General features: G+C 42.0%; 1 protein-coding gene across 4 annotated transcripts in view; it reads right to left on the minus strand.

Moving 5' to 3' along the window:
* The window catches only part of PDLIM1 (PDZ and LIM domain 1), a 42674-nt gene extending 35521 nt beyond the window's left edge, over nucleotides 1-7153 (minus strand). The window contains exon 1 of one of the 4 annotated variants that reach the window (XM_072131053.1): nucleotides 6840-7153. In XM_072131053.1, coding sequence (XP_071987154.1) covers nucleotides 6840-6935 — 96 coding nt within the window. In that variant the 5' untranslated portion in view covers nucleotides 6936-7153. The remainder of the gene's footprint in view (nucleotides 1-6839) is intronic. The other 3 variants (XM_072131054.1, XM_072131055.1, XM_072131056.1) reach the window with 3 other exon arrangements.
* Between the last annotated feature and the right edge of the window lie 6190 nt (nucleotides 7154-13343).

The raw sequence follows: 13343 nt of genomic DNA on the forward strand, positions 1-13343 counted from the left end.
ATCCAGGGTCAGGTGAGGATATGCGTTTGGAAGAAAGCCACCATGTTTTTCAACCTCTAGGCAACCCCTTGCTCAGACCGCAGGCTGCCTATGCCAGGGGGGCTGGAGGACTGGCCGTGCTCTTTACCTTTAAGAGTGTGGCCCCTCCTGACCCCCTCCCACCCCTCCGTCATCCTGGTCATGTGGCCAGCTGATTCCGCTACTTGGATATTGCCCAGGATATTTGTGCAGGTTCTCAAAAGGCAGAACAGAGAAGGGCCCGCCATTCTGCCCAACTCAACCTCCTTTAACAATTTTTCTGCAACCATAAACTCATTATCCCTAACTGATTTAAGATTGCCTGACAACATCAAACCGTCATGTGGCACAAAGGGGATAATAAAACCATAGGTGAAACCATCAAGCAGCACTTTTGCCTCCCGCCTCAGATGGTAACGGTCTAGCCACAGCTGTATCTTTTGGATATGCACTGGGGTCCCCCCCCCCGGACGGAGGTAGCAGGTTTTGAGGGGGCTCTTTGCCTCCTAAAGCAGCGGAGGGCTGAATGCGCCCCGCCACATATGGAGCATTCGTGTTTGAATCTGCAGGAAGCAAAGAAGCGGCTGTGGCCTTCGTTGAAAAGCCAGCAGGATCCCGGACGTTTTGAGGCCGCCCAGGACTGTGAACCCAAGAAGGCTCCCGAAGGGATTCATCATCAACAAATCCTTGGCCGAACCGCCGTGTAGCTTCTGCGCAGTATAGATGGTATCCAAGTACACAAACAAATCCTGCGTGCAGGCAGGCTTCTGCTGAGCTACAATACTTGCCATAACCGCAAAGGCCTGTAGCCAGTTACTGAAGGTCCTAGCGATCTTCGGCTTTTTATCATCGGATATTTATTCCTGAGCGCGGAGCTAGCCCAGCCTCTTTGGACTGCTCCGCGCACAAGAGATACCCATCCTCCCTCCCTAATTTATATTTTGTATTCCCTGCTTGTATTTCTAATGTATGGTCGTTCCTATTTACTGCTTGTTCTGTTTTTAGTTTTAGTGTTCAACGCTATGTTGTTGTTGGTAGTCACAGCTTGGCCTGTGGTGGAATCTTGACCCTCTCGGCTTTTAGCTAAATCACTTAACGGACCAACAAGGATATGCCAGGCATGCAAGGTGAAGTTTAGGGAACGGGTATGGGTTCCCCACAGGTCTGTTTAAATTAGATATTGTTAGTAATAGAGCTGTGACCGACCCCCACCTTTTTTTCTAGCATAAGAACATAGGATGTTGCATATAAATACACACACACATAAAGCATGTGAATTGTAGGAGTGTAACATTTTATATATTCCTTTACATAGATTCTGCACCCATGACCCACTGTTATAACTACGTGTACAATGTTAATGAATTGTATTTACAAGAAGGATCTGACAACCAGATGTGATTTCTCAGGCCCGAGAAGTCTGGATGTAAAAAAAAGCAACATTGTGCAATACAAACAGAAACAGATCACACAACACAATTCTGTAGGAGAAAATATAACCCTTCGAATGTTTTCACAAACACAGTGAGCAAACCTATAATACTACGAACTGACTGCACAATACAAGTGCAGAGGGTACAGAGGCAATCACTGTAAAGACTAAAACTTAAGTTCAGGGTTTCTGGTTGGATTAGACAATTATTTTGTGATTGCTTATTCTATCTAGTAATAAATACAGCGGTGGCAGACATAGCAGCCGCTATGGGGCCCGCAATGTCAGGGGGCTCCGTCATCCGACCTGACACAATAAAGAATGGAGGATGTGCACCATTATATCTATATTGTACTGCACAAGTCCAGCATAATATGTATATAACATTTACTTTATATCTGTGATGTGTATATGCAGTATCTATATACACTGTATGTGAGTATGTTGCATATGGCACTGTATGTATGTGTATATGCTGTGTGTGCACATGAGTGTATTTATATGTGATTGTAACTTGCATGTGTGAGTTTACTAATATGTATATTTTTTGGGAAGGAGGGCCCCATGCAGTAGCCTTCTAGGGGTCCCTGTCTTTCCTAGTTACACCAGTGATCCCAATAGTCTAATCCCAATGACCCAACGATGCTGGGTTCTTCATATACTTCATATTGAACTTTATATTATTTATATGTTTATGAATTAACTTTGATTTTAAGGAAATGTCATTGCTTTATTGGTTTTATATACAAGCGGTCCCCTACTTAAGGACACCCGACTTACAGACAACCCATAGTTACAGACGGACCCCTCTGCCCCATGTGACCTCTGGTGAAGCTCTCTGGATGCTTTACTATAGTCCCAGACTGCAATGATCAGCTGTAAGATGTCTGTAATGAAGCTTTATTGATAATTCTTGGTCCAATTACACCAAAAATTTTGAAACTCCAAATGTCACTGGGGCAAAAGAAAAAAAATTGTCTAGAACTTCCATTATAAAATATACAGTTTCGACTTACATACAAATTCAACTTAAGAACAAACCTCCAGACCCTATCTTGTATGTAACCCGGGGACTGCCTGTATAATAATCAGCATATTTATCAATTATTTACCTATTTGATTATAGGTTTCCCACTTGGGTCTTGTAAAATACTATGTATGTATTGTATATGTATATATATATATATATATATATATATATATACACAAAAAAGGAGAGTCCGAAGCAGCACAGGTGAACTAGGGTGCAGCAGCCGTAGGTCCCCTGGCCAGGGTCCGTTTAGGTAGATGTAGGAAAGAGGCAGCACTCCAGGGTACCTGGAAACGGGTGAAGCTTTATTCCATGTGCAACACTCACATGTATATATCTGCATTGACAAATGGATAATCCCTTACTTAAGGACACCCGACTTACAGACGACCCTTAGTTACAGACGGAGCTCTCTGCCCACTGTGACATCTGGTGAAGCTCTCTGGATGCTTTATTTTAGTCCCAGGATGTAATCATCACCTGTAAAGTGTCTCTAATGACATTTAATCGATAATCCAATTGCCACTGGGGGAGAAAAAAAATTGCCTGGAGCTACAATTATAAACTATACAGTTCTGACTTACATACAAATTCAACTTTGGAACAAACCTATGGAACCTAACTTGTACGTAACCCGGGGACTGCCTGTATATAGCTTTTATTGTCAGGCCTTGATAATCTGCTGTAGATTTAGTGTGTGGATCTGTGTCCGGAGCTGCTGAATTCATTTTCATACTCATTTAAATATGGTTAAACAAAGATTCAGGATGTTATTAGTTTTGGGGGATTGGCTTATTTATTCATAGAGGTTCTTCAAAAAACAACACTGGATTCCAAAATTGTCTAAATAGATGGTACAAGTTGTATCTCTGTACAAGATTGTATCCATACTTTGGTAATATTGGTAATCCATTGGTTGAGCGTATTGTTTTCTTAAAATACCGTAATAGTTGTATGGATCTCCTCAGACAATTTTAGACTACAGGCAGTCCCCGGGTTACGTACAAGATAGGGTCCGGAGATTTGTTCTTAAGTTGAATTTGTATGTAAGTCGGAACTGTATATTTTACTATTGTAGCTCCAGACAAAAAAAAAAATTTGGCCCCAGTGACAATTGGAGTTTAAACATTTTTTGCTGTAATGGGACCAAGGATTATTAATAAAGCTTCATTACAGACACCTTACAGCTGATCATTGCAGCCTGGGACTATAGTAAAGCATTCAGAAAGCTTCACCAGAGGTCAGAGGGGTCTGTCTGTAACTATGGGTTGTCTGTAAGTCAGGTGTCCTTAAGTAGGGGACCGCCTGTATAGGTCCACTGGTTTGGGATGGAATAAACCTTAGAGGGGAACTTTAATCACTCCAATTTCTTATGCCAGTGTCTCTGTCAGGTGGGCGTTTTTTGACAGTAGCAGGTACCATGGCTCCACCCACCTGACCAATTGCTTGGAAAAACTGGGGGCTAGAGACCTATTGGAACAATGTCCGCCTCTGTACAACACTGTAGAATATGTTGGCATTATATATGAAATTAGACCTTCAAGACAACCACCAGCTTGTACAGTAGCTCTGTCCTCAGAAGCTCTACCTTTACTTTTGCCTTGAACTCATCCTTATAAATCTCCCGCCATGTGTTTTAATGATAACATGTACTAGCTAATAAGCCCATAAAATGGAAGATAAACTTGTATCACCTCTACAAGGTTGTTTTAAAGTCAACAATCAAGACATCACAACACAAGATTACGTTATTGTTTTGGGGTGAATTATAGGACATCTACCACCAGGATGAAGGACTGTAAACTAAGCACACTGATATATTGGTGTGAGCCCCCTCTGGCAGGATCTGCTCTTCTTTTAGCTTCTTATGCCCTGGTTTTTTTTAAAAAAAAGGCTTTTAAAATTATGCAAATGAGTCTGTGGGGCTCCTGGCTCCATAGGTGTTAAGGCAGCCTGGAGCCCCACAGGCTCATCTGCATAAGCCTATTATTTTTAAAAACAAGGGCATATGAAGCTAAAAGAAGAGCAGATCCTGCAAGAGGGGGCATACACCAGTATATCAGTGTGCTTGGTTTACAATCCTTCATCCTGGTAGTAGATGTCCTTTAAACCAGAATTGTAGCGCACCTCGCCCAGTATGTCACTTCATGATATTCTATGCTAAAGGCAATGGTGATAGCAATCTGTGTATGAATTTAGAGGTATACAGAGGTACAGTAACCGCAAAGGGGATGCACAGAACCTCAATTCAGTCATATTCATGGATGAAAGACTAAGAGATTTTGCACATTACCAAGAATTGTACACATGATATGTCTTGTCCTTTTTGATAGATTTGTACTTCTGGGCTTGCAAAACTGATGAGCTCACATGGATCTCTGCCAAATAATGTATATTCCTAAATCACCTTCTGAAATTCAAGATTACAGTGAAGACTCTGACTTCCGGAACATTTTGGGACTAGTAAAATATAAGCCCCTCAAACTATTGTTTGCTACTTTATTACTCTGCAAATTCTGATTTTGTTTGTATTTGGACCCCCCTAATCTGTAAAATACCGCCAGACTTGATTTCACTATATAAAGGTTTATTATTACATATGTAAAATTATGCGGCCTGCCACCTCATCCAATACCATGAGAGGGGTCAGAAATGACGTAGCACAGTGCACCTATTTAATACTCAGCTATGAGAATGTGAATGATAAGCAAACAAACGGATCAGCAATTTCCATTGCTCCCATAATAATGCATGCTGCCACTTCATTCAATATGTTAGAATGGGACCCAGTTGTATCATGAAAGGTGGGGGTCGCAGCAGTAAAACCCCCACCAAGCATATTTTTATCCCCTATACTGGGGGTAAGATATATTCACATACATACAGGGGCGTAGCTACAGTGGTAGCAACCATAGCAGCTGCTATGGGGCCCACAGTGTCAGGGGCCCCATCATCTGACAAACTAAAAAAGTGGAGGATGTGCACCATTATATACATATTATGCTGTACATATATGTGATGTATATGCGCTGTATGGTGTGTAACGAACACGAGTATAGAAATAAGTATATTTTTGAAGTGGGGCCCCATTCAGAAGCCTGCTATGGGGCCCTGCCTCTCCTAGTTACGTCACTGCATACATACAACATATTATGGCCATAGACACTGTATAGCCAAATGCTATAAGTGAATCCATAAATATCAGCATTCCCTATATCCACAAGTTGTGTGTGGAGGAGCAATTCAGTCCCCTTTACTTTAATGCAATACCAGAGACACAACCCATGGACAAAAATGGCGCTTTTTTTTTTTTTTTCTCAGGCCACTTACACGTGTTGCATTTGCTTTCAATCCTTGTTTGTGTGTATATATTATATATACAGTATCATACCACTTTATTCTCACTGCATGATAACCACACATGATAAGGGATTCATACTGGTGAGGTTCCGTTGCAATGTTTCACAACAGTCAGCTAAGACATTTTCATAATATGCAGATATTCTGTTGCAAAGATTCTTATAACAGCGCGAGATAAACTTCACTTGTATTAAAATAGGTTTGTACAATATTATCCGTAGGGCTCAGCACAGTTTAGCTGGGTCATTGCCTTTATGTCCATTTTGTGTCTCACAAAATGTCTTAAAATTGTCACATCTGACAATTTGTCATTTTCCCACTTTTCATTGACAGACAACTTACTCCAGGTTTATCTTGGGTGTGTATCCAGATGGAATAGACGGATTGAGGGTGATGCCACACATGGCGTTTTGAAACATGCGTTTTGCTTAAAAACGGACTAAAAACGGATTCAAAATGCCATGTGTGGCATCACCCTTATCAAGCGTGGCTTTCCAAAAAGTCACCCCAACAGCCCCCATGATAAATCTGTTGTGCCAAATACAGCGAAAGACTCTCCAAAAAACTGCAAAGAGGTCCTGCCTAATGGGAAATCTGCCTGACTGTGTCATTGGTTTGGATAAATACGTTCCCCATGACACTTTACTAATCTATCCGACTATTTAAACTACATCTAACAAAGTTTTGTAGCCGATTTGGGGAGATAAATGTAATGAATAACACCCTTCCAGGAAAATAGGTGCCTTCAGCAATTCCACAGTCGTGAATACCGGTCTCTCCCCGCCCTGTCAGTGCATTGTATAATCACCAGGTGTCCGCAGTGTCACGTAACCTTATAATGGACGGTTTTACACAGAGCTGATTGCGAAATTCTGGCCACATTTACAATTTTGCATATTCACAACCTTAAAAGAAGAATACACCAACTAATAGATTATGGAAAAGTAACTTCATTGAATCCCCCCCAGAGGTGCAGCTGTTAGTAAGGCAGACACTTACCCTGGAAATTGTTAAAGGTTGTTCAAAGTCTTTTCCTCCCACCAGCCTGAATCCCCAAGGTGCTGGCCCTTTAATCGTGATGCGCTTAGTTGCCATTATGAAGCTGCAGTGAATATATAGCGAAGGTTTCCTTTCTTTCAGTTCCTTCCAGGCACAAGCTGTGGATGTCCCTGTACAGCAGGAGCTTTTCCTGATTACTGAGGCTCCAGCACTCAGGGGTGTGGTGTCTGACAGCCAGGAACTCCCATACAAAGCTATGAGGCTCTACACAGGCACTGGATGTATGGGACTCTCTTTGTTTTGGGATGGCCCCGTAACATCCCCTCCCCTCTCTGACACCGCACTGTTTCCTTGTATGGAAGAGCAGGGATCCCAAACCCAGGGAATGTTTACTCAACTCTGCATTCCTGCTACCTCCCCGACACATGAGATCAGGAGCCATTGCTGCACCTACCAGGCACCCTGCCCAGCCAAACACCAGGGGACATCATCACAATCTGGGATACTGAGAAATATCACCAGCTACATTCTGCTCAGTCTATAAACTGCCCATATAAAAGGATGAGCAAAAAAACAAAAAAAAAGAAGTAAAATTAATATTGTAGAGATTTAAAGAGAATTTTTGATACATAATGTGCGATCAACCACAGCGATATACAGTAGCAGCGTAGTGGATGGGGTTTCTGTCAATGTAAATGTGTGTGAACCCAAAACATGGAGCTGTGTTCTAGCACTTACCGTAGCATTAGGCTGTAAGCTCTGAGGACCAGGGATTTTATTGTGCTTTTTATTGTAGAGTCTTAAAATCAGGACCTTGTTACATTACAAATTGCTTTGTTTCCACATCTTTACATATATACAGCAATCTGCTGCAGGACAGATGTGATCCAGGATGGTCAGGGAGTAATTGTCCCCCCCCCCGAGATTTAAAAAAAAAAATCCCAATAACATTGATACGAATAATCACGGCTGCTGTACATGCAGTTTTCTTTTTGCAGTTTTCCCACTTGAATTCTATGGTTCCAATGAAAAGAAAAGCTGGAGAAATCCTGGGTAGAGATGTGCAAACCCAATGTTCGCATTCAGCCACGTGACCCAAACATAATGCTAGATTGGCAGCTGAACATCCAATAAGGCAAATTGTCGCCCATTGCAACAAGCCTTGGCTATGATTGGCCAGGCTAGTTTCAATGGGCGTGAGTTTGCCAGATTGGCTGATCACCGCCAATCCGGCATTTTGTCCCAGCGGATTCCGAACATCGGGTCAACTCATCTCTAATCCTGGGTCACAATTAGTGGAGGCTTGCTAGGGTGATGCCACACGTTCCATTTTTGGACTTTTTAAAGCATGCATCTTCAATCCATTTAAAAACGTATCCATTTTTGACTGTTTACCAAGGTTTGGCTCTTGATAAACAGGTTCAAAGCAGCCAAACGCATGGTAAACAGTAAAAAAATGGATGTGTTTTAAAAAAAAACATGCGTTTTAAACGGACTGAAAACACGTGCTTTAAAACAGACCAAAAACGGGACGTGTGGCATCACCCTTAGAGTTGAACATTCACAATTGGAAAGTGTTTTTCTAGGGGTGTGGTCTTCATAAACAATATGGCATCAAATTAGTAAGAACTGAAAAGCTAACGACGAATCTGGATAGGGGGTGGTTTTGTAAAGGAGAGGAGGTTTCACTGTATAATTCTGCCATATAATTTCTGCTGTCACGTACTTACCTCACTGGAATAAAGGTTAAAAAGGGTATTACCATAGATGACTGCCCTCCCACACTAATTTTTTTCCTTACAGCGGATTGCTGCCATTCCCTCCACATAAAGCAGACAGTCCTATGTCATACTTTATACAGGACTGCCTGTTATCTATGGAGGGAGAGGCAGCAGTCCTATGTTAGTTTCAGAATAAATGAATAGATGATGTTAATGATATTTTAGCTTGAGGATCTTTGGTGGTCCAGGTCACTAATGTCAACCCAAATACAACACCAGAATCAAGTATAATACATCCAAACAAAATAAATAGGGCGGCACAGTGGCTTAGTGAGTAGCACTTCTGCCCTGGGGTCCTGGGTTCGAATCCCACCCAGGTCAACATTTGCAAATAGTTTGTATGTTCTCTCCCTGTTTGCCTGGGTTTCCTCCGGGTACTCCGGTTTCCTCCCACACTTCAAAACATACTGTTAGATTGTGAGCCCCATGGGTACAGGGACCAATTTGAAAAGCTTTGTGCAGCGCTGCGTAATCTGTGTGCGCTATATAAAGAATTATTATTAAATACGGTGTCGTCTAAAGAAATATTTACAGCTCCAATTACATTTTAAAAATATTCAGAGTGCCCCTAAATAAAACATACACAATGATCCCATATTAAAGGAAAAGTAAAACCACTTACCTCTCCTGTCCTCCTCCTCAAGCTACATTCAGATCATATCCAGTGATTGATGAAGATGGGATGATGACACATCCTCACAATTACAATTTTTAATCAATTACAATTTTTCCACACAATGGTTTAACACAGGGTAAGGCTGTTAAAAACATCTAGCATACCCCCCATTCATTACCCCATAAACATTTTGCATTCAACCCCATTCTTTACAATGGGCAACACGGCCATCCATTTTAATAGCCATATTGTGCAACGTACCATGCCATGAACAAGACGTAAAAAATATACAGCATGTCCTATTTTCTCATATATTTCCACTCAGAATGCCCCATAGAAGTCTATAGGAACGTATAAAATACGGGTTGTATATATGCGTACACCGTATGCTTCCGTATATATGTGCAGTATCCAGAGAGGCCAGAACGAGTGGGAGGCGCATTCTGTCAGCCATCCATCATTCTTAGGTCGGTTGCATGCGAGCAAGTTTGTTCTGACTGTGGGATTTACTGGCCCAACCATAGAACAGTTGAAATTCTTAGTTCAGATCCGGTAAATCCTGCAAACACACGAAACAGGTTTGTCAAAAGAAACTCACTCTTGTCCAGCTGTCCTTGAACGGGCGATTTATGGAGCGAACAAATGCAGTTGTGGCTTCAGTTTACCCTTTCAATCCGAAGAATGTTAATTCATTGAATTTTGACACTTGACGACCCCCACCCCACCCTCATCACCGTCTACACTCAGGTCACTCTGCAAATTTTTCAGAACATTGCAGAATATTTTCTTATAATTTATTTATGAATTGATATCAGCTGTGGATTAAAAATCTGCTGAACGTCGAATTTTTGATGCTGAGTCACAGCAGATTCTTCCTCAGTCTCAGTGAAATCTAGACCAAAATCCACTATTATTCTGCATATTTGTATTCACTGCAGAATTTTTACATGCACATCTTGTCCCTGTACTCTAAAAGCTCATGAAGGGAATACAGTAGATGAGGTTATGGAGGTACCATGGTCCATACTATCCGCCTGTTAGTACTCTACACTACAATATGGAAAACACTGGTAAGTTTCATCTGCTCTTCTATCGGGTAACAAGGATGAGAGCAGATTCCCTCCGGAGACATTGTATTGTTAGAAGACAGGGGGGGGGAAATTGTCTCAAGGGGGGTGGAAAAGGATGAGATCAGCTGCAGACAAGACATAAAGGCTTTGGAATGTCAGATATTGGCTAGTTTCTGTTAGAGTCTTAGCACCATGGGAGGCATTTATAAAACCTTTTTCGTTTTCCTTTCTTTTTTTGTGACTTTTAAACATTTTTGTGCCTTTTTTGATACATTTGTTGTTGTTTCACAAAGTATGCCATGTTTTTGTTTTATGTCAAAGTGGAGCGCCTGATTTCTCATAAGTTTCCAAATGTGGATGTATAAAAAGGTCACAAATTTTGGTGCAATTGCGAGTCACATTTTTTTCCCCGCAAATAATCTCCGTTCCAGAGCAGGCGTAGGAAAGGGGTTTAAACTCTATGCCAGTTTTCAGACAAAAGTCTCAAAAAATCCCACAGACTTACCTGCCTCATATATCAACCAATAAGATACATCCTTACAAAAAGTCCCAAAAAGTAGACACGTTTCCAGACTTATGTTTTCCCTCCCCCATGTTTTCCACATTAATTTTACAGACATTTTGCAAGCAACAGAAACTGACCACAATCTCCTGGTTTCTTTTTCGGTTTTACGCCGTGTTTTCGCTCTGGTAAGGGGAGGGGGTTAACCTTTTAGCCACAGCCCACACAATAATCAGCAGCAAAAAATGGACAAGCTACAGAAATCCTTTCTGTTACATACTTTTTACTCAGCACGTGGATGGAATTTGGATAAATCCCACTTAAATGTCACTGCATTGCATGCATCACGTGGAGACTACGTGTAGATTGGACAACACTGAACATAGGAAATAGTTCTGCAGCGCTAGGGCCTATTCCCTTAGTATATACTAGAGCTGCCTTCTCAGGGGAAATCACATCCAGCCATACATATTGGGGCTCATTTACTAAGGGTTCGCGGACCGCATTTTCGTCAGGTTTCCCGATGATTTCCGATTAGCGCTGTATTTAACAGGCTTTCACACGCCACAAATCGGGGGGCGGGCCACCGGACAACCCGACGGATTCGGAGAACGCACAGGATTTAACATTGTAAATTGTGTTGCAAGATCACCACTTACAAGCACCGGGAAGAAGAAGGTGACCTCCGGCGGACCTCAGCAGGGAAGCAACACATGCAGGATATTGGGCGCACAATGTTGGTGAATCGCGCCGGACTTCATATTCGTCGGACCGTCCGGATCGGGGATTGCGACAGGACCGGGTAAGAAAATGTGCCCCATTGTTGTCTGTAGCCATTTGGTCACCATCCACAGATATACCATTAGTATACACCATATACATGAGAATTCTGTGCAATATACCCCTTTCTTTTCTCTGTATGTCACATAGTCAAACTTCTGTTATGTTGGGGCATACAGAAACAGAAGTTCCCCTTAAATGTGTATAGGTTTACCATCATCCTTATCTAGCCTTAGGTTTCCTTTACAGCTGCTCTGTTAGGAAACTGATAAAGTAGCTCTCAAGTAGTTCATACAGACATACACTTTATATAGTATGTATGACTAGGGAACATAAAAAAAAACAGACAACTTCACCGACTACTGGGATAAACTGCACTGATAATATTGGTAGAGGGATACGATATAAACAACCAGAACAATATATGGAGTGGGGTGACTGGCTGGACTGAGGCTCCCTATTATATATGTAATAGGGAGCCATTCAGGTGCCAGAAGAGCCGGCTATTATTAGTGAGCAGAGCCTAGCAAGAAGAGCCGGACTTCCCATCACTAGCCAGCACCCTTCATTGCATCATGTGACGTTGCTATACTTCACCAATCCAGCCAAGCGAGAATTTTTTACATTTATTTTCAAAGAAACATCTAATAAATCTGGCTTATGTCGGCTCACCAGACACAACACATCCACGTTTCCAATTACTCATTCAAAATATACATTGGAAATTCTTTTATAAGCACAAAATCTATTAAAAATAGGCTACATTGCTTCTTGTTATCATTAGTGAAGTAGCTTGGCAGTTCTTTCATTGGGAAGCCTGTTGAACCATAGTGTAGTCACATGTCCAAAAGAAAAGATCATGACATTTTTGATCAAATTGAGGAATCTTTCCAGCAGGCAATTATGTCAGCTTAAAAGAGCAGCTGCAAAAATGCCTTGTCATAGCAGCAGACAAGTTTTTGAAGCTGCTGGTGCCTCCAATGTCCCCCGAACAACACGATGCAGGGTCCTTCAGAGGTTTGCAGCTGTGCGTATCCTGTGGACCTCCTCTATCCACTGCACACAAGCAGAAACGTCTCCAACGGCCCAAACAATACATGATGAGGGGCTTCAAAACTGTTTTGTTCACCGATGAGAGCCGTACAACGCTCAATGGTCCAGATGGATGGAGTGGAGGATGGCTGGTTCATGGACACCTCATGCAAACACGGCTTCGGTGCCAACAAGGAGGAGGTGGAGTAATGTTTTGGGCTGGAATCATGGGGAGTGAGATTGTCGACCCCTTTAGGATCCCTGAAGGGGTAAAGATGAAGTCCATAATGTATGTGGAGTTTCTCAAACAGCACTTCCTGCCATGGTTCAAGAAGAAGAACCGTGCATTCTGCAGCGAGATCATTTTCATGCATGATAATGCGCCGTCTCATGCTGCAAATAACACATCTGCATCTCTGGCTGCTATGGGCATAAAAGGGGACAAATTTATGGTGTGACCCCCATGCTCCCCTGACCTCAACCCCATTGAGAACCTCTAAAGCACCATCGAAAGGACTATCTATGATGGCGGGAGGCAGTTCATCATCCAAAAACTGACAGAATTCAAATGGACGAGAGAGTTCAGAAGCTCCTTTCGAACAAAGGGTCATAATGCTCATAATGTCACACATGATAATTTTTTTCGTTCTTAATAAAAATGAAAAGGTTGAAAAACAAGGTGTATACTAAACTAACAAATGTGTAGCAGTGTCCGAATACTGC

Source organism: Engystomops pustulosus, chromosome 11 (genome assembly GCF_040894005.1).
Source record: "Engystomops pustulosus chromosome 11, aEngPut4.maternal, whole genome shotgun sequence".
Taxonomy (NCBI): Eukaryota; Metazoa; Chordata; class Amphibia; order Anura; family Leptodactylidae; genus Engystomops; species Engystomops pustulosus.